At 34.0% G+C, this 24,394-nt stretch overlaps 1 protein-coding gene across 1 annotated transcript; it reads right to left on the bottom strand.

Annotated features, from left to right (window-relative positions):
* Positions 1–9,653: 9,653 nt before the first annotated feature.
* On the bottom strand, positions 9,654–20,710 carry LOC133190677 (serine/arginine repetitive matrix protein 1-like). Its single transcript, XM_061326369.1, has 7 exons — positions 20,706–20,710; positions 20,364–20,490; positions 18,884–18,997; positions 18,396–18,765; positions 11,242–14,238; positions 10,732–10,977; positions 9,654–10,051 (listed from the first exon to the last, which is right to left on the bottom strand). Exons 1-7 carry the CDS (start codon positions 20,708–20,710, stop codon positions 9,945–9,947), a joined length of 3,966 nt encoding a protein of 1,321 aa, XP_061182353.1. The 3' UTR covers positions 9,654–9,944.
* Between the last annotated feature and the right edge of the window lie 3,684 nt (positions 20,711–24,394).

Below are 24,394 nucleotides of genomic sequence, written 5' to 3'. Positions count from 1 at the left end.
TTAACATCAATTTATAATGCAGTGTATTTCACTTTATTTCTCTTCAGTCTCGTGCATTGTGTACTTTTCCTACTCCATGTAATTCGGAGTTATTATTGTACTATGGGTGAAAAAATTTATTACCGAAACAAGTACCTGTGTCTTCAACATAAGCATTGACTCCTATTGAGTCGTTTCGTTCTTTGGCATAACAGAAATGATTTGTTTTTACTGAAAAGTACAAACTTTGTATTGGATGCACGGAATGAATCTAATAAGTCACTTATTTGACCATAGTTCGAAATAATATTATTTAGTTTGTATTAAATATCCAATGCAATGTATAATTAGTGTTGAAGTGAATTGTCATCATCAATCAATCTAAACATTGAAAGCATTTTTTTAACAGCATAATTTACATAGTTGCTCCAAAACAGGACCCTGGGGTATACCTGCAAATATATCTAATTTTGATAATAACAGATCCTTTTAAATTTCGTTTTTCTCCATATTAAATATCACTAAAATGAATACTTGTGTCAGAGTTTAGAGAAAATTATAAATATAATGGTCAACCAAGATTGCCAATTCATTTTTGCCAATTCATACGGAAATGAAGTAACTTTCGGCGTATGAAGTATTTTTAATGCGTTGCTATTCACATTGGGATCTTTATTTTTATTTTTATTTTTTTTTTTTAATTATTATTCTACTTTATTTTAATACAATGTCTAATTTTCTTGTTAGATTATGTCCCCTTTTCACTTTTATCCAAAAATATCGTATAAAACTTTCTTTTAAATTGGCCCCAGTCTTCTCAAGTACTTCAATAGTAATCAAAAGCATGCATATAAGTTGATTGGTCCATGAATAATCAATTAGCACAATTTCCCATTCAAAAAATCCCGTACGGTCATGAGTGTAATATTGAGTGGCGATTCGTCGTCAGTAGAGTACAATCATGCAACAAAAAATACATGTATATCAAATTCTGGTTGGTCAGGAGCATAGACACAATGAAAATATCTATAGAAACACAAAAACATACACACCCTTTCTCTCACAAACTTGTACACACTGAAACCCAGTTATTCCCCTTGAAGTTCATGTATTTAGTGTAATTAAACTACAGTAAATGAAGTCAAATTTTCTTCCTAATAATGATAAGAAAAAGCCCAAAGACTTCATTTTTAAGACTAAAAATGAATATTCTAAGAGGAATTTTAAAATCTTATTTACATTGTAAAGCGGGCATAAATATACTAGTACGTATCAGATGAAGTTGAGATCGAGGGAAAATACGCCGGGTTCTTGGCGTAAACGTTGCATATACATTGGGTGTTTGTATGACTTATTTCGCTAATAAATAATTATAAAGATAAATTTTTGGCAAAATAAATATTCAAGAATGTTCTTAATAATTATGGAAATCATTAGATTTGATTTTGATGGATATTTTTTCAACCGTTATTGTAAATTGTGGCGATAATATTTCTTCACGGGTATAAAACACTACTACTTATTAAAAATATTTCCAATATAGGTTTTTTTGGATAATAAAATAAAAAAGCAGCAAAAAATAATAAGTCCCAAGCCTCCCCCCATCCCCGTGAGAGAGAGAGAAGAGACAATGCGTGTGACAGACAAGAGAGAGAGAGAGAGAGAAAGTAGGGAGATAGTAGATAAAGAATGAGCGAGAGAGTGTGGGGAGGGAGAGAGAGAGTGATTTGTGAGAGAGAGAGAGTGATTTGTGAGAGAGAGGGAAGAAAGTTTGGAAAGTGAAAGTGAGAGAGCGTGAAAGTGGGGAGGGAGGGAGAGAGCTAGGGAAGAGTGGAGTGAGAAAAGGGGATAGAGAGAAAGAGGGAGAAAGTAAGTGAGAGAGGAAGGATAGCGAGAGAGAGTGAGGGAAGAGTGAAATAACAAAAGGAGAATGAGAAAGAGAGAGGAAGGGGAGTAGGAATAAGAATGAGTGTTACAGGGATGAGAAAGAGATAAATGAACTAAACATAACGAAATTAAGGCAATTATTATTATCAACAAATGATATTTACCTAGAAACGATTATGTAAAATAATTTTGGTATAAAATGATTACATGATATATGCATATCTTTGCATAAGTTGTAAAACATTTTATATAGCTGTATAGGTTTATGACCAAATGATGATACTTTTCTATTCCTATACTCTCATATGACCACCACTGGACAGGTCCGGTAGGTATACGTTTTGTACAGACCTCAGATGTGCTTCTTCTCCTCTACTTGACCATTCTGCTAACGTCAATATCCGCTGGACATGAGCAATATATGGACAAGTACCGGTCGTTACACAGATTAACCGGATCACCGACCGCACGGCCGTTAGTATAATGTTCGATAATCGTTTTCTCAGCTTCTCTTGAGTTGCACATCGTTTTACACGGTACTCATTCGTTGCTGAAACATTCTGTAAGTTGACCGTTGCTTGTACGATACATGCCTGTTAATTGTACAGTTTTTATCCGTTTTGTATGCTTCATGTACTGACTGCAAAAATCTCGAGAAGCGTTTGTCATTCGTTAGCCTATCCTGTAAGATGTGAAAGAGTCCTTAGGAATATGTTCTGATTACATGTATCTACTTCAAACACTGTATCAAAATGCTCAGTCAACAGACATTCCAAATTCAGACTTCAGACCATAGTGACTTGTTCAGTTTGTTCTTCATCCGCGTACAGTGAGAAAGAAGGACCACAGCAATATTTTTGTCTTGGGCCAGACAATTTTTTTTTAATCTCCATAAAAGTAGATTTTTTAGGATCTGTCATTTCATGAAACCGTATAATTTGCATGGGCCATGCAAAGATCTATTTTTGTAATTTTTTTTTTCATTTTTGCTGTGTCTCTTGAAGTAGGTGACGTCTCTACATGAGTAAAAATTCTCAACTGGGACGTTAAGCAACATACAATCAATCAATCGGTCAAAAAATCAATATATATATTTTAATTTTTCAAATCATTACCATATTAAGAATGCAGTAGCCTTTACATTGCAGAAACAGGTTGTTTATTGTATATGATTGTAATGCTGATTAAACTGCTGTTGAAATTTCCAAAAGTATTTGAATATTTCGCATGTTTTGTTTATACTTAGTATGATATTTTAATTATTCATTTTACATATTTTTAATTTATTTTAACAAATCTAGTATCTATCTGAATCCATGTTAGCAGAATCATGAACTTTGTGAATGAAAAAAGTTTTGTCACTGAAGAGTTGCTTGGGCTACTTAGAGTGTACTAATGTCACTTGTTTGGAGCTTTATTTGAAAATGATGACCTACTTTATGATTGACACATTCCGAAGACCTAAAATGCATCAACTGACCAAATTTGATGGTTCTAAGTCAATTATTATCCAAAATATTTAAATAATGTCATAAAATTCCAAAAGTAGGTCACTATGAACTGCTTTTCAGTTCAAATACCTTGAGGGCTTAGGATGCGTCAACTGACAAAGTTTGATGCTTATAGGTTTCAAAGTGTCCAAAATATGCCTCTAAAACAATATGAAAATGAATACCTGCAAACCCCCAAAAGTAGGTCAATGTGATCTACGTTTTGATAAATATGTTTCAAGGTCCCCAGATGCATCAACTTACGAGGTTTGATGGGTCCAAACCTCTCAGTTTCCGAAATAATTACCTCAAGTGTTCTAGAAATGAATTGCCATAAAATTCAGAAAATAGGTTGCAGTGACCTACTTTATGGTTGACTCACTTCAAGGTCCCATGATGCAATAACTGACAAGTTTTGATGACCATAGGCTTCAAAGTGTCCAAGATATGCATCAAAATCAAATTGGAAAATGAATACCTGTAAAATTAAAAAAGTATGTCACCGTGACCTGCTTTTGAGTGAGCATGATATGAGGTCCTAATTTTAAGATGCATTAACTGACAAGATTTGATGATCCTAGTCTCAAAGTGGGAAAAATATTAAAGTTTTAACAAAACTTAATTTGTGGTCAACTTTGAAGTGACCTTGAGACCACGCCCTTTGCCCCAGGGTAATTCCTTGAACAATTCTTAATCTACAACATATCTTCATCCTTGTATGTGAGTTTGGTGATACTCTGCCCAGTGGTTCTTGAGAAGATTTTTTAGCAACTATTGCTTTTGTTTTTATTTCCCTAATTATCCCCCCCCCCCTTGTTTACTGGTCACATCCATAGTTTTAGTATAAATAAGAGCCTTTGGGCTAAGGATACCCTGTAACAAATTTGACAACAATTAGCCCAGGAGTTCTTGAGATATGGCCAATGTTCCAAAATGTTGACGCACACCGCACATCGGATAAATGGCCATAGCATAAGCTCTTTGAGCCTCTGGCTCAGAAGAGCTAATAAACACAAGATAAGCCCGTAGCAAAGTTAATCAAAGCGAATTTTAAGGGCAGGGTGGAGATGTGCTGGGGTTTGTGGCAACCACAAAAAAAATGACAAAGAAAAAACATACAGTCCAAGGACCTTACGGTCATCACCTGAGCATAATACAACACTGCAAAGGATTAAAATTAAGTGATAGATGGAACCCAAAAGCAAGCAAGAGATAAAGATCATCAGAAAAAAGCAAAATAAGTAGTACTCACTATTCATAATTTTGAAAATCGAATAAATGTACCTAGGAGCAGAAAAATTTTTCAAAGAATAAGTGCATTTTCACAATATAATCAATAGAGTCACGCCCTAACACCAGATCTTCTGACTCAGGGGCCATCAAACTCAATAAAGATAATAAAACCCCTTGCTCACTATAAATGTCCAGGAGTAGAGAAGATTTTCAAAGCATTAATGCATATTCATTATGTATAAATCAATAGACCTATACCCCACACAATGAATCCCTGACCACGGGGCTACATATTTCACGAGTTTGGAGGAGACACAGTTTATCTGCTAAATACCCAGGACCACAAGAGATATTCAGAGAATTAATGCATTTTCACTTTACACGAATAATCAATAGAACCCCACCCTAACAACAAAACTCCTTAGCAAGGGACCAAGAAAATAATTATTTTGGCAGAGGCGCTCTTGTTTATCATAACTATACACTTAGTTTTACTTAACCCGCCCTTGCACCGGAACCTCCTATCCTGGGGTCATGAAATTCATATGTATATATGTTAATGCACAACAACGGACGAAAGGTCACCTTAATAACTCAGGTGACCTGAAAATAAAACTTACATAACTTTGGAGAGAGTAGAATTTTTGATTTTCTTTTCAATATAAGAACCAATCTAACTAAAATTAGATGTTCCGAATCCGCTACCGCTTCTCAAACATCTAACAACATCCCATTCGGGGTCATGTCAGAGCGACATTTCAATGTTTGAGAAGCGGATTCAGATCATCTAATTTTAGTTTGATTGTATAAGAACATGATTTATTTATTGCAATAAAAAATGTTTGTGTGTTTAAAGGGGCATGGACTACGTTAGAATGATAAAGATTCTGCAGCAAAAGACGGTTGGAACCCCCTCCCTCTGACCCCCATATGGATTGCAAAATCGACGTAAAAGTCATCACTCTCTACCATCGGCTCATACATTCACCTCTGTCGTTGGCTCGCGTATATCACAGTGTTAAGCACAAGAAATAGTGCGATTGTTTTAATTCATTATAATTAAATTCCTGCACTAATGTTTGTCTTGTAAGGCAGATATCTACTAAGTAGATCTGGAACTATTAGTTTAATTTGAAATAATCCTTGATATATCATGGTGTTTACCTTATGTCAAAAATCTTGACGCGAGCCCATTGCAGAGGTGTCTGAGAGAGAAACGAACGACAACTCTGCATAGGAGATTGAAAAGTCATATGAAGATCAGTATCATTTTAAAACTTTAATCCGGATGTAAATATATGAGTTGGTCTCATAATTAAAGCCCAAAGGGCTATTATGAAAAATTTGATTACGTACCAATCCGATACCTTATTACTTATGTTTAACATTTCTGACTGTTTTATAACAAATATTTGCGTACTATACTTTGATGTCACTGTGAAATGTCGATTGTTTATGATTTTACAATGAATTTATGGTCAAATATACCAAGTATTGATGACCAATGTTGGCTTGCTTACTTGAATGGGAAAATAAAAATGTTCAGTTAATTTATTATGGTCTAATAAAACGTTTAGAAATTAAGGTTGAATTGATGGCAAAAAATAGTTATATTATTCTCAATCTAAGGGCAGATCACTCTTACATGTACTCTTTAGTGAGCAGAGGATGTTGGGGGCTTTAATGTAATTTTAAAAAAGTCTCAAAAACATCAAGTTCTGTCGATACTTTCCTTGAATATCTGTTTTTGCATTCTTTTGTACTCTAAAAATCCAAAAATCTTTTTAGTTATCATTATCTTTGGATTTCTAAACTACTTTCAAAATCTCTGGAAAATATATGAACCGAATATTGCTATATAAGCAGTTCTATAGGATTATATAGGAAACAAGAGATGTTTGTGAAACGCTTATGCCCCCCCCCCCCCATTGGATTTTTTTAAGTCCAAGGGGTATAACTCTGTCAAAAATTGCTCCATCGTACCCAGAGCAGACCTTCACCTAGATATTTTTATGATAAATTTGTATACCAAATTTCATTTTCAGTATGTGCAACGTCTGCGAAGAAAATGAACGGAAACTGCAAATAATTGGAATTTCTTTTAAGTCCAAGAAGCATAACTCTGTCAAAAATTGCTCGATCGTACCCAAAACAGAACTTGACCTAGATATTCTTATGATAAATCTGTATACTAAATTTCATTTTAGTATGTGCAACCTCTGCAAAGAAAATGAACGGAAACTGTTGGTGGACCGACAGACAGCAGTAAAGCAATATATGCCCTCCCTTCTTTGAAGGGAGGCATAAAAATTCCACCTCCCTAATTTTGCACAAATTATGCCTACAAATATGTAGTACTGTTCTCAATTTCTTTGTGAGGAAACTTCTTCAAGTAGCAATATTTCAATCACAAATTCTTGGGAAAAGTTCTATATTTTTTAGGACAATTTTGTCTGACCTTAATCAAGCAGAGTAAGTTTATTCTTACAAAAGGAAGAAAAAACACAAGATTTTTTTTGTATAAAAATATTTTATTCCTGAAACAAAACAATGTATAAAGTTGAAAACATTATGTAAAATAGAGACCAACAAATGAACATAAAAAGTTTCCAAGACTGCTTTAATGCCATTTGTAATGGAATGCTGTAAAGCTTCACTCCAATATATTGCTGAAATGTGCAAGTACATTCAAAAAGATTTATTTGTTCAGATAAATTATATGCTCTTGAAGGCATGTACTTGTTGAGAATTTCAATTTTGTTTCAAATCACTGACAAAGACCAGTATTTCCTTTAACCTAATTGTAATATTAGGACAGAAATGGCACTTTTAACGAGTTGTATATTTTTCTTCCAGCTGAGGAAAACATATTATGCAATAACAGAAAAGACACGCTGCCCTGCTTGTGTGTGGTTTTCATAGTCAGACACATTCCTTCTGAAAGACAAAATGGGGATTCTGAAAGACAAATGGGGGATAAAGAGTGAAATAATGTCCACATCTATTTCTGGATAATCCACTGCTGATATGGCTGTTCTGCAATAGAGTCACAATCAAACATGGTCTTTCACCGTTAAAATAAACTGAAATTATGAAACAATTAACTGAATTACTAAGTCAGCTTTGATAAGTTGCCTTTAACAATTTCTTTGATTCTGAAAAAAGAAAGCTATAAAATTTGATACTGTGGAATCATTAGATTTCATGTTGGCTCAATTTTCGAGGAATTCGTGGGTACCTCTCATCCATGCAGTAACATCGTCCACAAATTAACAAATTAGGTTATAAAGTCATACTTCTTTTTGTAAGTATAAGAGATTACACAAAATTATGTCCCCCACGAACCTGTGAAATTTAAGCAGTCCACGAAAATTGGCCCTCACAAATTCTAATGATTCACAATACGCTACAAGGCTAAATACAGTGCAAAGATAAATGCTACATTATATGTTTGGTTTCAAACATCCAGAGGATATCTAAATATAAACTGCTAATGTATGACAAGGAACAGATGATTTAATCTTTTGCTGTATACATATTTATGCAAAACAATACAAGAAATGATAAATTTTTCCAATAATTTTGTTGCAAACTGTTAAACATAAGCATATTTTTTTAAAATCTAAACTACATGTTTGTTAAACAATAAATAATCTAATAGGCAAGAGGACTTAAGTATTTTGCACTGCCATATTATATTTGAGGAGGTATAACACAATTATAAGTGAAAGATAATGTAAATAATACATTTTGATGAAAGAAATATTGAAATCTACATATAGCAGAAATAGCACTTTTCACAAAAAATAACTGAAAATTTGAGATCCCTGCTTGGACTGAAACTCTTAAAGAACAGTCAGGCAGACTGGCACTGAGTTAGACAACAAATTTAGACATGAAAAACAATAAAGACACTTAAATTTGTATCTAGGAAGTACTCCTTTTCAAAAACTTACTAGCTTAGACTTCTTTAAACTTGGTGTGCATGATTGAAAAATTTAAATCCCTGCAAATCATTTCCTTTACATTAATCTATTAACAAAAATGTAAATCATCATTTAAATAAATAGTTCTCATACGATTTCTAGCACTTTTAGCAACCATTTTTTTGAACTAGAAACAATGAAATATGTTAGTAGCAATATATTTTGGTCGATACACATTTTTTTGTAAAATTTTGAGAAAAGAAGACACAACTTATGTCAAAGATGACTGTATCATCATTCATTTTTTAACAAAGCATGAAATAAAATTACTATGGTGCAGGAATTTTTACTTCATATATGGGCGGAATATGATATCTTCTTTTAAAAAATCTTTGTACATATATTCAGTCTTGTTTAAATTGATATTAATATATGAGAATACACTAGAGATAAACATTATTTGGATAATGAACATGATGAAATAAACCTCAAAACTGAAATACTATAGAAATAATGTGCGAGAAATATGTCCTTAAAAAAATTTCCACATATTTCACATGCTGCCCCATTAAAAAAAAATTTGGCACCTTACATTTTAGTATGAACGTCTTTCATACATACACAATTAAGTAATATTGAGAAATGTACACCACGATGATTATAACATGATGACTATTGTCTTTAATTACTGTACTTGATTGATTTTTATCTAACGTTAAAACTTATTCATAACCAAACCCTAAACAATAACATCAAAGCTGGCTTGAAACAGTTGAAACACTCTTTTTTCTGAAAGAAAGAAAGAAAAAAATCCAAAAAAAAAACAGCATCATTTATAATAAACCTGCAAACCAAAATTTGGAATCAGAAAAAATGTCTTTTATCATAAAATTTTTTTTGGTTACTTAAAAACATATTGAAGCCATTAAAATGACTTGCTACTGTGTGTCAAGCCAGCCAGAAAACCATACAAATTACAAACAAATATACAGATAACATACAGAAACATTTATAATGTGTTTAACTAGTTTCTATAAATGCACCTTTCATATTAAACATTTTCCTATTCATGCTGCTCAACGTACAAGGTGAGTTAGTTATCAACACATTTAAGTCAACATAAACATTAACAACCAACTTCAAGACCACTGTTACATTTATTTACTCTTTTAGAACAGGAATTTTAAAAGAGACAATCTTTAACATGTTTAAATATCATTATTCATATACACGTACAATACAAAAATCTTTTGCATTATCGCAGTTACTCACTTAACATAATCAAGCTCCAATCACTCATTCTCTACAAATTCATTTTATATACACTTAGTGTATTAAATGTCAACACCATGTTCTTTTACAATGTCTTTTCCAAAATTCTAATTTACATTGTCAAACAATAGCTATTAAACTTCAATACCAAGGTATGTTAACCATAAATCTCTTTGTCCTTTTTTATTTCTCTCTCTCTTCTCTCAATCTCTGCATTCCTCCTTTTGATGAGTTTGATTCTAGCATCCAAGTCACCACTTCCAGCTGAAAAGATGAAAAGAACCTATTACTCCTACAAAAATTTACTGCCTATACTGACCAATTGATTTAAGGTTGTTAAATTTGACCAAATATTTGCAAACACACTGGTCCTGCATTGACAATGAATTTTAAGAGGGCTGGGTGGTTGTGGCCATTTTCAGACTATACTGATCTCCTTTAGAAGAGCTCCATATAAGGATATACAAAAATGATCAAATTTTAAAACTAAAATGTATGAAATTTTTGTTTGCCAAATGATAGTTGACAGCTTAAGATATCATATCTAAAAAATTAAGTTATATCTGATGGTTAATTTGTTGACCCCCCAGCCTCCTTAATGACCAAACTGACCAGTGAAATTGAAAATTTTCTGCCTTTATTATATTATTTTTAGTCAGTTGTATGTTATGAGCAGGATGTGTTTATAACAATACATGTCTATCAGTGGTGGCAAAATTCACATGGTAGTGGACACATTTGATCTCTAATCTCTTAGTGTGATTTTGCATCTTTATGAAACTTTGATCTCTGCTAGAATTGAGATGTTTTGATCTTCCATCATGTAATTCCAATTTACAACCAAAAGAAATGAATAGTGAAGACAATAGACAGATAGATAACAAAAAAAAATTATTGGAAAATGGATATCCCATAACTTTATTTTGGACAGCCTGGAAATTTACCTGAAGCATCCTCTTTGGTACTTATAAAGGCTGCTCTTTTGTGTGTAGATGTCTTTCTCTGCAGTTCAGGAGATACCTCCCGAACTGCTCTCTTGTGTGTAGATGTCTTCCTCTGTAGTTCAGGAGACACCTCCCGCACTGTTCTTTTGCTCTTTTTGACTTTTTTAATGTCAACTGGAAGACCAAGCCGAGCATGAACTGACCGCCTTGAAGAACCTTCTTCAGAGAGACTAGCTTTGTCTTTGACTGCAAGATTGAAAAACATCAAAAACATTTTAACATAGGGTATACAATTTGTCAGCACATCCAAAAATAAAAAATCAATGCTTAAAAAATCTGAATTTTGTCACAATCTTGGTCTTATGATGATTTATCAAGTAAATTTTTTTTTGGTCAATGAATGGTTAAATTGGGCAATAACTGACTAATCAAAAACTCATTAACATTCCAATATAAAGTGCCTTTTAAGACAAAAGAAAAATTTATGTAAATAATGCTTATCATGTTTACCTGTGTCGTACTGGAATATCACTACTGGACTTGCTTTGCCTTCAGTCCTGGATGATGATTTCATGCCTTCCTCATTTTCATCTTCTTCCATGTTGTTGTCATCCTCTTTATTTCCTCTGTTGACAGATCGAATTAAATGCCTAGCATCAGTCTTCGACAGACTGATTTTTGTGACATCAACTGTTTCCTCATCGTCTCGTGTTACAATTGTTCTTGAAGACATTTGGCCTTTAGAAACATCAGCTTTTCTGCTGGGTAAAACAACACTTGTTTTTAGTCTCGATTTATACACAACATCATCTCCCTCATCATCACTACCTTTTAATTCTGTAAATTTTTTTTGCCTATGCTCCTTCACTTTAGAATCTGTTTTCACCATTGCACTTTCTTGTGGTCTTTCCCTTCTCCGTATTTTTTCCTCCTCTTCTCTTTCTTCTCCTGTCTTTTTCCACTTCATTTTTTCCTTTTTTCTCTCTTCCTCTTTTTTCCTCCTCTCCTCTTCCTCTTTTTTCCTTCTTTCCTCTTCCTCTTTTTTCCTTCTTTCCTCTCTCTGTGCCCTGTATTCTTCCCTCTCTTTCTCTCGAGCTGCCAATAGTCTTTTCCGCCGCTCACGGTCTATATCATCTTGATTTCTCTCAGAATTAGCTGACTTTTTGCTCCTCCATATTTCCTCATCTGATTCACTTTCAGAGTCATCTATCATTGCATGTCTTCTTATGCTTTCATCTGAATCCTCATCATCACTTGTCTTGATAGACTTCATAGATTCTCTACTTTTCCGTTTATCAACTGTAATTTTTGCACTTCTACTAGGCTCACTTCCCATCTTCTTTGCACTTCTCTCATTATTATGATCCTTGGAGCTTTTTTCCTCCTTTGAATCAGATGATTTAGTCCTTTTAGATCCATTTTCTTCCCCTTTTCCTCTCTTGTTTTTGTCTTTTTTCTTTGGCAAAATACCTTTTAAAGATATTGTTTTCTTTGCAACACTAACCTCTGATGATGTTTCAAATTTTCTTTTCCTGGCCTCAAACAACTCCATGTCCTTTGGGTCTGAAATTTTTGTAGCAGTTTTACTAACATATGCTCCTTCACTTATGCTCTTCCCAACAACTTCCCTGTCATTAATACTTCTTTCACTGACACTTTTACTAACACTTACTCTTTCACTAACTTGCTTGCTCTGATCATTAATACTCCTATCACTAATACTTTTAGTAACACTGATTCTTTCATGAACTGGCTTCCTCTGGTCTTTTTCTTTTACATACTTCTTATCTTCTCCTCTTCTATCATCTCTTTTTGAATCTTTATACAAATCTTTCATGTCAATTTTTCCTCTTTGAGGCTGTCCAGCTATCTCTAGCATTTTATCAACGATGCTTGACTTTGATTTTTCATTCTGACCAGATTCTTTCCACCTAGGCTCCTTTTTCCATGGAGATGAAGAATAACTGGCAGGAGAATGACGCATCTCCTTTTTGGGAGTTAAAGACCTATTCCTGCTAGAACGTGGAGACCAGTTGTTTCTCCTTGCAGGTGATAGTGACCTGTCTCTTTTTCTATGGGGTGACACAGATCGTCTGTAGTAAGGAGAAGGAGATCTGCGATAAAAATTTCTCTCAGTCATTGGTAATGGTGATCTTGACCTTCTCCTAGGAGATGGGAGCCTTCTTAGTGGTGATCTTGACTTAAAAGGTGAATACTGAGATCGTCTTGGTGAAAATGACCTACTTCTAGACCTTCTAAAAGGTTTTCCTCGTCTACTAGGTGAAAATGACCTTGATCGACTTCTGGTCCTTTTTAATGGTCGTCTTTCTCTTCTTGCAGGAGACAAAGATGAACTTCTTGTTCTACTTCTAGATCTTCCTCTCTTTCGCACCAAAGGAGATCTATTCCTTTGTCTAGACAGAGATGGAGACCTACTTCCTCGCCCAGGTGAGAGAGATCTGTTCTGCCTACGAAGTCTTGGAGAGTAACTTCTAGGAGAAAAGGATCTGTCCCTGCTTCTCCTTGGTGACGGACTTCTACTTCGTCTGTAAGCACCCTTTGGTGTCCTTGACCTTGATCTACTTAAATATCTTTGAAATGGAGATAATGGTCTTTTGTAGGGGGAACGTGATCGACTTCTTGAAAATGACTTTCGTCTCTTAACATATGGAGAGGGTGACCTATCACTTGTTCTTCTTCTGGGAGAGTATGACCTACTTCTGCTTCTAGGTAGTTTTCTTGGGGAATGTCCTCTGGAGTGACTTCTTGACTTTGATCTTGATCTTGCTGTGTATAGTTTTGGTGACCATGATCTCTTTCTTGATGGAGAATAAGATGGAGAAGTAGATTTGTGAGATAAAGTTCTCGAGTCTCCCTGTCTTTCTAAGCTTCTATCTGCACTTTTGAAATCTCCTGACACTTGTGATGATGAGGTCACATTCTTTTGTCTTTGAAATGGTGATAAAGAGGCACTTTTACGAGATCCTCTCGAGCTAGTATGAGATCTTATCTGGGCAGATCTTGATACTGAACCTGAATGTGAACTGTCTCTAGAATGTCTTCTAACTGGCGAACTTGGTCTTGAAGCAGACTGTGAACTACTTTTGGAACACCTACTAGCACGAGAACTTGGTCTTGATTCTGAAGGAGAACTTTCTCGTGAATGTCTACTGGCCTGTGAGTTTGATCTTGAAGAAGTGCTGCTGGTAGATCTCTCAGGTGAACTCACGGAACTTTCCTCTGTTTGATTCTTAGTTGTTTTAGGTGACTCTGAATGCCTTCTCCCTGAAGAGTCAGATTCACGTCGTCTTCTTGTATTGTCTGGAGAAGATGACCTCGAATCATTATGTCCGTTTTCAGGGCTATTTTCTGTCTCCTCCACATTTGAGAGACTTTTCTGATTTTCTTTGTCACTGTGATTGTCTTTTTCTTCCTCGTCAGTTGAATCCTGGGCCTCAGATCCTTCATCTGAGTCTGTGTCTGTGTCATCATATCTTGAAAACTTATCTATATAATGGAAAAAATATTGCATTTAACTTATTCAAACCAGTACAAAGTCAAATACAGTCAAACCTGTTATCTCGGGTTCAATGGGACCAAGAAAAAACTTTGAGACATCAGAGGTTTTGAGATAATGAGGGTAAATTACTTAAAGAATAAGCAGTTGCAACTTCCAAATCACTTCAACATATCAACAGTATTCGAGATATCAGTGTTCAAGATACCATAGTTCAACTGTACTTCACTAGAGTTTTCCTAACATGACCCATACATCCACATGGGCACAATCAAATCAATTATCTCCTTACGTATCCACAGATGCAGCACATCTGCAAGTCTGATTGGAAACCCCTAGAGATAAGCCAGAAGGTGATCTAAACTCTGGGCTTAATCTTTTGTTTACACTTTACAGACATAAAAAGAAATGAACAGACCACAGGCCCTTAGATCGCTTTAAAAAATTAGATGTTAAAAAAAATAAAGGTATGGAACTCCTTACATAGGGTACCCACATTTGCCAATAAAATACTTTTATATCAAATGATCTAAAACTTTATTTTCTATTAATAACTATTCACATATAAACAATCTACGTTACTACCAAAGTTCCTTCCGAAATTCCGTATACTTCCAGAGATATGCTGAAATCATATTCCAAAACTGACCTTATTTTTTTTACTCAAAATTAGCTTGGGCCTCTGAATAGTTACACTAATTGTAAAGCGGGAATGACGAGCCGAATTCTTCCCGGAATTTATTCTATACTCTGAATATTTGTTTATTAGCACTCAATCTCTACAAAATTTTATTTGATTTGATCATATGGTCTTACTTAGTTACCACCAACATTTTAGCAGTATAATTTTGAAAAAATCAAAAGGTATACTATACATTCCAGGAAAATTTCATTCAATCATACAGGTAACTCTCGAAACCTCGAAGTCCGCGGGACCGAGGAAAAACTTCGAGAGATCAAGAGTTCGAGTTTTCAAGAGTCCGGAATTTTCTGGGTTTGTTGACAGGTTTTAAAATTAGTCTTATCGGATGTAATAATTTTCATGCAGTGCTAACCTTTTACACGTGGTTTTTATAAAACAACGATATTTTTTCGTAATTCAGATGAATATTTCATTAAACTGAGTAAAGCAAAAAATGTATATCGTCATATCATGTATATTTATTTATTCTTTGTAATACGGACATCATACTACGCATTCGTTACATGAAAACGACATTTTACAGCGTCGTATAGAGTTTTTTCTATTCCAAACATGATCATTGAACACAGTTCTGTAAGTATTTGTCCGCAATAAAAGTCGTCATATTGACATTGAGGCTGTTTCTGCTTTTTTCATATTTCGTTTAACTTTGACACTGACTCGAAATAAAAATTAAATTAGTGTTTTGTCTGTTAATAAATTACTACTTTTCAATGACACTGCGTCTCTAAATTATCTTAAAACAGTCGATGATAATTATTTTAATAGCATATAGGCAAAATATGATTCATTATAAATCAATTATCACCTTGCAGCATAAGTGTCACCTGTATGAGGCGCCATTTCTATATTTTTGAGGTATTTTTTGATATCAAAAAAAGAATTCTTGATATCAATAATTCGAATTCTTGATATCAAAAAATAATTCTTGATATCAAAAAATAATTCTTGATATCAAGAATTTGAATTTTTGATATCAGAAAATGATTTTCTGACATCAAAAACTCGATTTTTTGATATCAAAAAATGATTTTCTGATATCAGGAAATCAAATTTTTGATATCAGAAATTAATGTAGATTTTCTGATATCAGAAAATCGAATTCTTGATATCAAAAAATCATTTTCTGATATCAGAAAATCGATTTTTTGATATCAGAAAATAAATTTCTGATATCTAAAAATAAATTTCTGATATCAAAAAATGCTTTCGAATTTTTGATATCAAAAAATCGATTTTTTGATATCAGAAAATATGAGTGAAATAAATAGAACTTACATTAATGAATGCTCCCTTATTCCGTATCAATGGTTAGTTTACTCGTATTAGTGTCATCCTGAACACCGATCCCGCTGCAACATTGTTTGTTGTTTTACTGTGATTAGTGTTATCACTTCATAGTTTATTGTCTAGCCTAAAGCGTTGTGTTTTCTTAATAAACTTTTTGTATAGATTAATGCAGGGAAATAAATGAATATACGTAAATTGATACATGCATTTACAATGCTGATAAGTTCGAAATGTCCGAATTCCAAATAAGTCTTGAAGCCCCCTTGAGTTGTAAAGACAAGAGATTCGTAGGAAATGACAGTAGAAATGAATAGAGTAATTAACACTTTATGCATTCAGTAAGTTCTCTTTACATCATAAACACCGAAACTTGTAACCCTCATTTTGTAACATATACAAGTTCGCCTTTCCACTAATTCTATAGAAAATACTACAAAACCCAAACACAGGGGAACCCTACTTCTGTGAAATCAATCTTGGGGAGAATAGATTATCTGTATGAGCCTAAACACTTATATTTGTTGAATTTCTGATATCAAAAAATTGATTTTGTGATATCAAAAAATCCAGTTGAATTTCTGATATCACAAAATGATTTTTTGATATCAGAAATTCGAATTTTTGATATCAAAAAATGATTTTCTGATATCAGAAATTCGAATTTTTGATATCAAAAAATCTCGCTTATTTTTTGATATCAAAAAATAAATTTTCTGATATCAGAAAATGATTTTTTGATATCAAAAATTCGAATTTCTGATATCAAAAAATCATTTTTTGATATCAGAAAATACCTTAAAAATATTAAAACGGCGCCTCATACACCTGAATAAACATTCTGTCCCTCGAGACCCGCGTCTTCTGCCTGGGGCCATTTAAATGTCCAGGTAAAGGTGCTAATTATATAATCTTGTCTACACATAGCCACTTCGAGGTATCGAGGGTAAATTCTAATAGAATATGCATAGCGGGACTGCATTTTGACTTCGAGGGATCAAGGGTTTCGAGAGATCAAGAGTTCGAGAAATCAAGAGAAAATTTGCTTAGTTATATAGTGGAAAAATTTGGGACCGGAGACTCACTTCGAGCGATCAAGAACTTCGAGAGATCGAAGTTCAAGCCATCAAGAGTTACCTGTAGTTCTTTTTACATTAATAAACAACATGGCTGTGAAGTTGTTGAAGCAAACGTTTTCTAATTTTTTTTGGTGAAAGGAATTATTATTGACTTAACCTTACGCTGGAGTAAAAAAATCAACTTTAAAATGTTGAAAGATTGTGCAAATACTATGCAACTATTTGCTGCAGTTCCAACACTGTCTGTATACATGTGAATAACAAGGGCCCAAGCTAATGTCGAGTAAATAAAAGTAGGTCAATTTTGGAATTGATTTCACCATATCTCGGGAAGTACATGGAATTTCGGAAATAAACTTTGATAGTAATGTAGATTGATTATATATGAATAGATATGAACAGAAAGTAAAACTTTAGAGCATTCAATTTAAAAGTATTTTATTAGCGTAAGTGGGTACCCTATGTAAGGAGTTCCATACCTTTATCTTTTTTATACACCCCAATTTTTTAAAGTCAGATTTAAGCGATCCAAAGGCCTGTGGAACAGACATACAGATTCAAGAATACCTCCTCTACAACTTTGTTGCCAGGGGTATATTACCATATATAAAGAGAGTAAATGAAGATTAAATTGAGACTTTAGATTAACAAAACTGTTTAATAGGCCTTCAATCACTGGGTTCATTGACCCTCTATAACTTCAGTTAACAGTTAGAGGGCAGTATAGAAAGAACAGCCTTAGCAAAAAGCAAGATTTTGCTTTTCTTTTGATAGCTGGTACGGTTTTTTAGCATTTGACACTACAATGTCATTATTTTGATTTCCCGGTAACCATTAATCATAATGTTTTAGAAATTTACTTGGTAGCACTATTCTACTAATCAAAAAGATTTTCGACTTACATAATCATACTTTAATCTCTCAATATTTTTTTTCTACTAAACCTTTGTCAATTTTAAATTAAAAGTTTATGGTCTCTTTCATATGTATATATCTGAATCCATTGTCTTTTCTAATACCAAGGACAGCTTGTTGCAAAATTATGTGAAGTTGAATTTACATATTCCATTTTTGTTACCTTTTGGCCGGCTTGAAATAGAGGATTGACTATTTTCATCAGAAAGTCCTAAGGATGCCCATTTATCTTGTGGCAGCAACAGCTTAGGCTTGGTTGGCTGACTTGAATCAAGAGACCCTGTATTTTCAGGTAACCCTGCCCTAATCTCCTCCTTTTTTGGTTCTTCCTGAGTCAAGACTATCAAACAAGATCTTGATCCAGACTGTGCATTGTTCCAACTACCTCCTCTACCTTTTCCTCCCCTAAATGGACGTCTATTGCTTCCCCTCCCTCTCACTGTACCCTGGTAGAACTGGTTAGGCTGGGGTTGGGCTGGCAAAGGTTGATTAAGGTGCTGGTATGCTGAGTAACTTGTACTTTGTGAGGTTACCTGAAACATTTAAACAAAAGTTTGTCTATATCCATTTGGCAACTTGTACAATATCATTGATACTTTTGTGAAATGTTTAAACTATAATTTTATACTTAATGTCCTGATTCCTACATACTTGACTAGATGGTGGTAGTGACTGAGACTCCTGCTTTGTTTGGCTGTCTGTGGAAACATCCTTCTTCCTTTTCAAAGAAGCTAATGCTGCAAGTCTCAAAGCTTCCAAATCATCCTAAAAGAAAATGTACACAATCAGCATACTATAAATCAAAAGCATCAAAATATTTCTGTCTTTCTGCTGTAGTTAGTTAATTTGAACCAGAAGTCTCTGTTGAGACTGTAGCTCTATTGGTTTGTACTTACAATAAGAAAGAGAAAAGAAGAACCTGAACTTAATTTAGACCAAATATATAAGAGGAATTCTGAGTAGCGTTTTGAAAGAATTTCAACATTATTCCTATTTTTTGTAAACACTGCAACACTCTTCATCTAAATCAAAACCCAATACACTGAACTGGGAATCTTTGTGTATCTACTTATGTACCAAGTCTTATAGAAATCGGATCAAAACAGTAGGAGAATGAGCATTTTGAAAGAAGGTAGAATTAATTAATTAACAATGAAAACTGTGCTTATCCTGAGACATTTCTCCTGTAATCTTTCACAGATTGGGACCAATCTCCCACCAAACAGAATATGATATCCCAAACGGGTATTATGACCCAAATGGGCTATAAGTAAATATTCCGAATTGACAATATAAATTTTAGTTTTATGTTCTGTATGAGAAATTTGAAAATACATTTCTTTTTCTGAGGGATCAGGATTTACCTAGGGACCCAAATATATAAAAATATATAAAAGGCAACTGAAATGTACGCTGCAACACCCCAATACATTGTAGAAGTGGGTGTACAGCAGGTGGACAATAAGTCTCTTGTTTATATACAATAGGAATTTCCATTTAAATGCTTTCAAAGTTAAGAAACATCTTTAGTGTTCTCACTCGTCGAGAAACTTAGCTTTGCTCCAGCATTTTGAACCACTTGCATGATCATGTGTTCAAATACTATCCAACATGGTATTGTTTCATAAATATTGGTCAGATTTCCATCCAGACTGTAATATGTAGATAGAACGTTCTATTGTTAAAATGATATTGTCCTACAGACCCGGTTTAACGATAGAAATTGTTCCGTGTATTGGCAATGTAGCAAAATAAACACAGGCGATAACTCGAACTCAATGTATTTACTATGATCAATCCAGAGAGTTCCGAATGTCAACATGGCGTGTAAATTTGAAGCAAAAAAAAACTTTCAGAAAATTTATATGGATTATTTTTTAGGTTAAAAGGCATATGCAATCTCAAAAAGGATTGTTATGATTAATTTGGTAGTTATTTTCATTGCAACTCCTTTTGTATACTTAAAAATCATTTCGGATCTGCTTCGATTTTCTACATTGCAAATATATGGGACGTATTCTAACTGTGGTGACAGCTTGTCCCAAAACACAGATTTTTCTGACTAGACTGTATGGTGCTCAAATATATGCATAAAAACATTATACAGTTGTTGACTGGGGTAGAGGGAAACAGTCAATCCGTTGGACCGGAGTGCAAGCTGTTGCCCAAGGCCGTAGGCCGTGGGCAACAGAATGCACTCCGGTCCAACAGATCGACTGTTTCCCGATACTCCTGTCAACAACTGTTTTGTTATACTCCTATTAAATCAAATTTATAAATTTAAAAGAAAATAAAAACAGAGTCAACAGATATTCGAGAATATTTTCAGCCGTTTTCACAACATTTTTTGTATTTTTACTGTCCCTACTTTCAAGTATCACCTGGATTTCATCCTCATTTGCCGCAGCAAAACTTCTGTTTATCTTAACGACAGGTTTAAATTACTCGGCACTCCTCAGCTGATTACATTTACCTCATGGTTACCCGAATCAGCCGAGGTTTGCTGAATGAGGAAAAGATAACACAATTTAGCGCCATTTGACGTTAGCGGGCAACATTCTTTTTCAACAGTCTATTTTCATAGTTCCTGGACCGACAGTCGGGGAAAACAGTTGAACTGTTGGACTTTTTAAAGTAAGAAATTATACAAGAGGCCCATGGGCCACATCGCTCACCTGAGCACATTGGCTAGGAAAAAAAGCAAAAATCAGTACAGTATTGAAAAGTTTACAGGGAGGGGGGTGTTGAATTTTAAAGTACCTGATGATGCTTTCATATCAATATAACAAATGGCTTTGTTGTTCTTGAGCAGCAGATTTTTTTCCCATACATTCATTTGTAAAAATTTGATCCCCCATTGTGGCCCCACCCTACCCCCGGGGGCCCTCATTTGAACAAATTTCATTCTACACTACCCAAAGATGTCTCCATATCAATTTGACTAATCATGGCTTTTCTGTTCTTGAGAAAAAGACTTTCCTATATACTCCTCTGTAAACTTTGATCACCCATTGTGGCCCCAACCTATCCCCAGGGTAATGATTTGAACAAACTTGAATCTTCACTATCTGAGGATGCTTCCATATAAATATGACCAATCATGGCTTTACTGTTCTTAAGAAGAAGATTTTTAACGATATTTTCCTATATATTTCTATGTAAAACTTGGATCCTTCATTGTGGCCCCACCCTACCCCCGGGGGTTATGATTTGAGCAAATTTGAATCTTCACTACCTGAGGATGCTTCCATATAAATATGACCAATCATGGCTTTACTGTTTTTAAGAAGAAGATTTTTAGAGATATTTTCCTATATATTTCTATGTAAAACTTGGATCCTTCATTGTGGCCCCACCCTACCCCCGGGGGTTATGATTTGAGCAAATTTGAATCTTCACTACCTGAGGATGCTTCCATATAAATATGACCAATCATGGCTTTACTGTTTTTAAGAAGAAGATTTTTAGAGATATTTTCCTATATATATCTATGTAAAACTTGGATCCCCCATTGTGGCCCCACCCTACCCCCGGGGGTCATGATTTGAACAAACTTGAATCTACACTACCTGAGGATGCTTCCATAAAAATATGACCAATCATGGCTTTGCTGTTCTTAAGAAGAAGATTTTTAAAGATATTTTCCTATATATTTCAATGTAAAACTTGGATCCCCCATTGTGGCCCCACCCTATCCCCGGGGTACATGATTTGAACAAACTTGAATCTACACTACCTGAGGATGCTTCCATATAAATATGACCAATCATGGCTTTGCTGTTCTTAAGAAGAAGATTTTTAAAGATATTTTCCTATATATTTCTATGTAAAACTTGGATCCCCCATTGTGGCCCCACCCTACCCCCGGGGGTCATGATTTGAACAAACTTGAATCTACACTACCTGAGGATGCTTCCACATAAGTTTCATCTTTCCTGGCCCAGTGGTTCTTGAGAAGAAGATTTTTAAATGATGCCATTATTTTTTCACTAATTCCTAATTATCTCCCCTTGAAAGAGGGCGTGGCCCTTCATTTGAACAAACTTGAATCCCCTTTACCCAAGGATGCTTTGTGGCAAGTTTGGTTGAATTTGGCCCAGTGGTTCTTGAGAAGAAGTTGAAAATGTGAAAAGTTTTACAGACAGACAGACGGACAGACAGACGGACAGACGGACGCCGGACAAAATGTGATCAGAAAAGCTCACTTGAGCTTTCAGCTCAGGTGAGCTAATAAGGACTGTTTAGCAGGGGTATAACAAACAGTGCTCTTTTATTTGAAAATAAAGTCTATAGCACTCTCTTAGACTAAACTTTGTGTCAGACTTCATCTTTTAGAAAATTACCTATTTTGATAAATAGGAATGAAAACCATGCAAATTTTCTTTTGGAGTACAGTTTAGGTAGTGTTGTCACGATGATCGATTTATAATCGATAATTGATCGGAAAGGCTGTCGATTTTAGACAATCGATTTGATATTTAACAATCGATTATAATCGGTATATTACAGCACTTATCTTTTTATTGTTTTCTCACTTTTATTTCAAGAAAAAGATCTTGTTATCAATATATATCTTCCATATATATCCTCCAAGTGTTGTCATTTACCATTTTAACATACTTGAAATCTGGTTTAAAATGAAAAGTTGGTTTCCTTACAAATAAATACAACTATGCTTGAATTTATAAAAATAGATTATAAGATAATAATGATATTTGTATTTCTAAACTGAAGAAACTAAACTGCTTGTATAAATAAAACATATTGGTTATCAGTATTTGGGGGAAATTCACCTTTCATTTCATACGGAATTACATGTATTTGCTATATCAACTGTCTAATAACAGTTAAAAAATTTAATTCCATATTCTAGATGATCATGTTAATTAAAACTCTGTCAAGGTTTTTTTTCCCAGGTCAAGTAAATCCTAATGATGCAAAAATCTGTATTACTGAAATTGTTAATCAAACTGCATACTGTATTCAGAGTTTTAATCTGTATAATACACCTTTACTTACATTATTATAAAATTAAACTTCTACATTTTATATAGAATTTAGTGCATATTTAATAAAAATGGTTACCGATTCGATTATTGGCCGATGATCAGTTGGTTAGAGTCAACCGATGCTGCCGATTAATCGATTCTGATTTTCAACCGATTTGACAACACTAAGTTTAGGTATATTGTTCTTTACCACTGCACTGTACATCATGTGGAAACAAGTATCTCTACCATCAGATAAAAAATACCACAGACTATAGCAGGTATGGGATATTTACTTATAGCCCGTTTGGGTCATAATAATCCATTTGGGATATTCTATCCTAATTCCTATTTGGGAGATAGGTCCCAGCCTGTTTAACAGGTCGGGCACAATCTCTTGAAAAAGCTATATAGCTTGATTTAGCTATATAGCTTTATTAAGCTATTCAGAATAGCTTGATTAAGCTATTTTATCATACTTTTTTCTTAAATGTGTTATTTTCTCAGCATGCACAAAAAGTCGCACTCTGGTACAGTGATAATATTTAACCTTGAACTCTTCTGAAAATAATGCATTTAAAAATCACTCATCAAATTGCGTCTCCTTAAGAGACTTTGTACTCAAAGTTCTAAAAGTTTTGGGGCTATATAAAGCAATTGATACAGTTACTTCTTCATTGAAATTATAAAAGAGGCCAATTATGGTCAACAAGATAATTGATTGGTAATAATTCAGTACAATGAGAAGCAATCATATTTATCCATGCCTCAACGCACACAAGGTAGTGTACAGTTACTCAAACAATGGAAATTCATTTTTTGCTTAAAAGTATTCAAATGTTGCAGTGTTAGAACTATCTTTGATTTCTGTTGTTGTTTTGATAGCCCATAGTACATATATGAATAGTCAAATACTTGCGACTTTTTGTCTATTTCTTACAAAAAACATTTTTCTGAAAAACTGCACAGAAATAGCTTTATCAAGCTATTTTAAATAGCTTAATAAAGCTATATAGCTTTTTCAAGCTATATAGCTAAATCAAGAGATTGTGCTGGACCTGTTTAAAATGCCTGATATAAAGTTCCTCCTTTCAGTTTTTGCTTTCTTTATATATAAAACCTTTTTTGATTTTTGCTTGATTTATTATTATATATAAAACCTTGCAAAAATCAT

The sequence above is a fragment of the Saccostrea echinata genome, unplaced genomic scaffold (assembly GCF_033153115.1).
Source record: "Saccostrea echinata isolate AGI-Se365-2 ecotype Australia unplaced genomic scaffold, CSIRO_AGI_Sech_v1 ptg000022l, whole genome shotgun sequence".
Lineage (NCBI taxonomy): Eukaryota > Metazoa > Mollusca > Bivalvia > Ostreida > Ostreidae > Saccostrea > Saccostrea echinata.
The sequence above is the reverse complement of the archived record's forward strand: the minus strand, read 5'-3'. Positions and strand labels throughout refer to the sequence as shown.

Coding starts and splice junctions, on each gene's coding strand:
- LOC133190677 (XM_061326369.1), bottom strand. Junction 18,766..18,883: donor CACTACCACCATCTAGTCAA/GTATGTAGGAAT, acceptor TAAATGTTTCAG/GTAACCTCACAAAGTACAAG. Junction 14,239..18,395: donor TATTTCAAGCCGGCCAAAAG/GTAACAAAAATG, acceptor TCCATTATATAG/ATAAGTTTTCAAGATATGAT.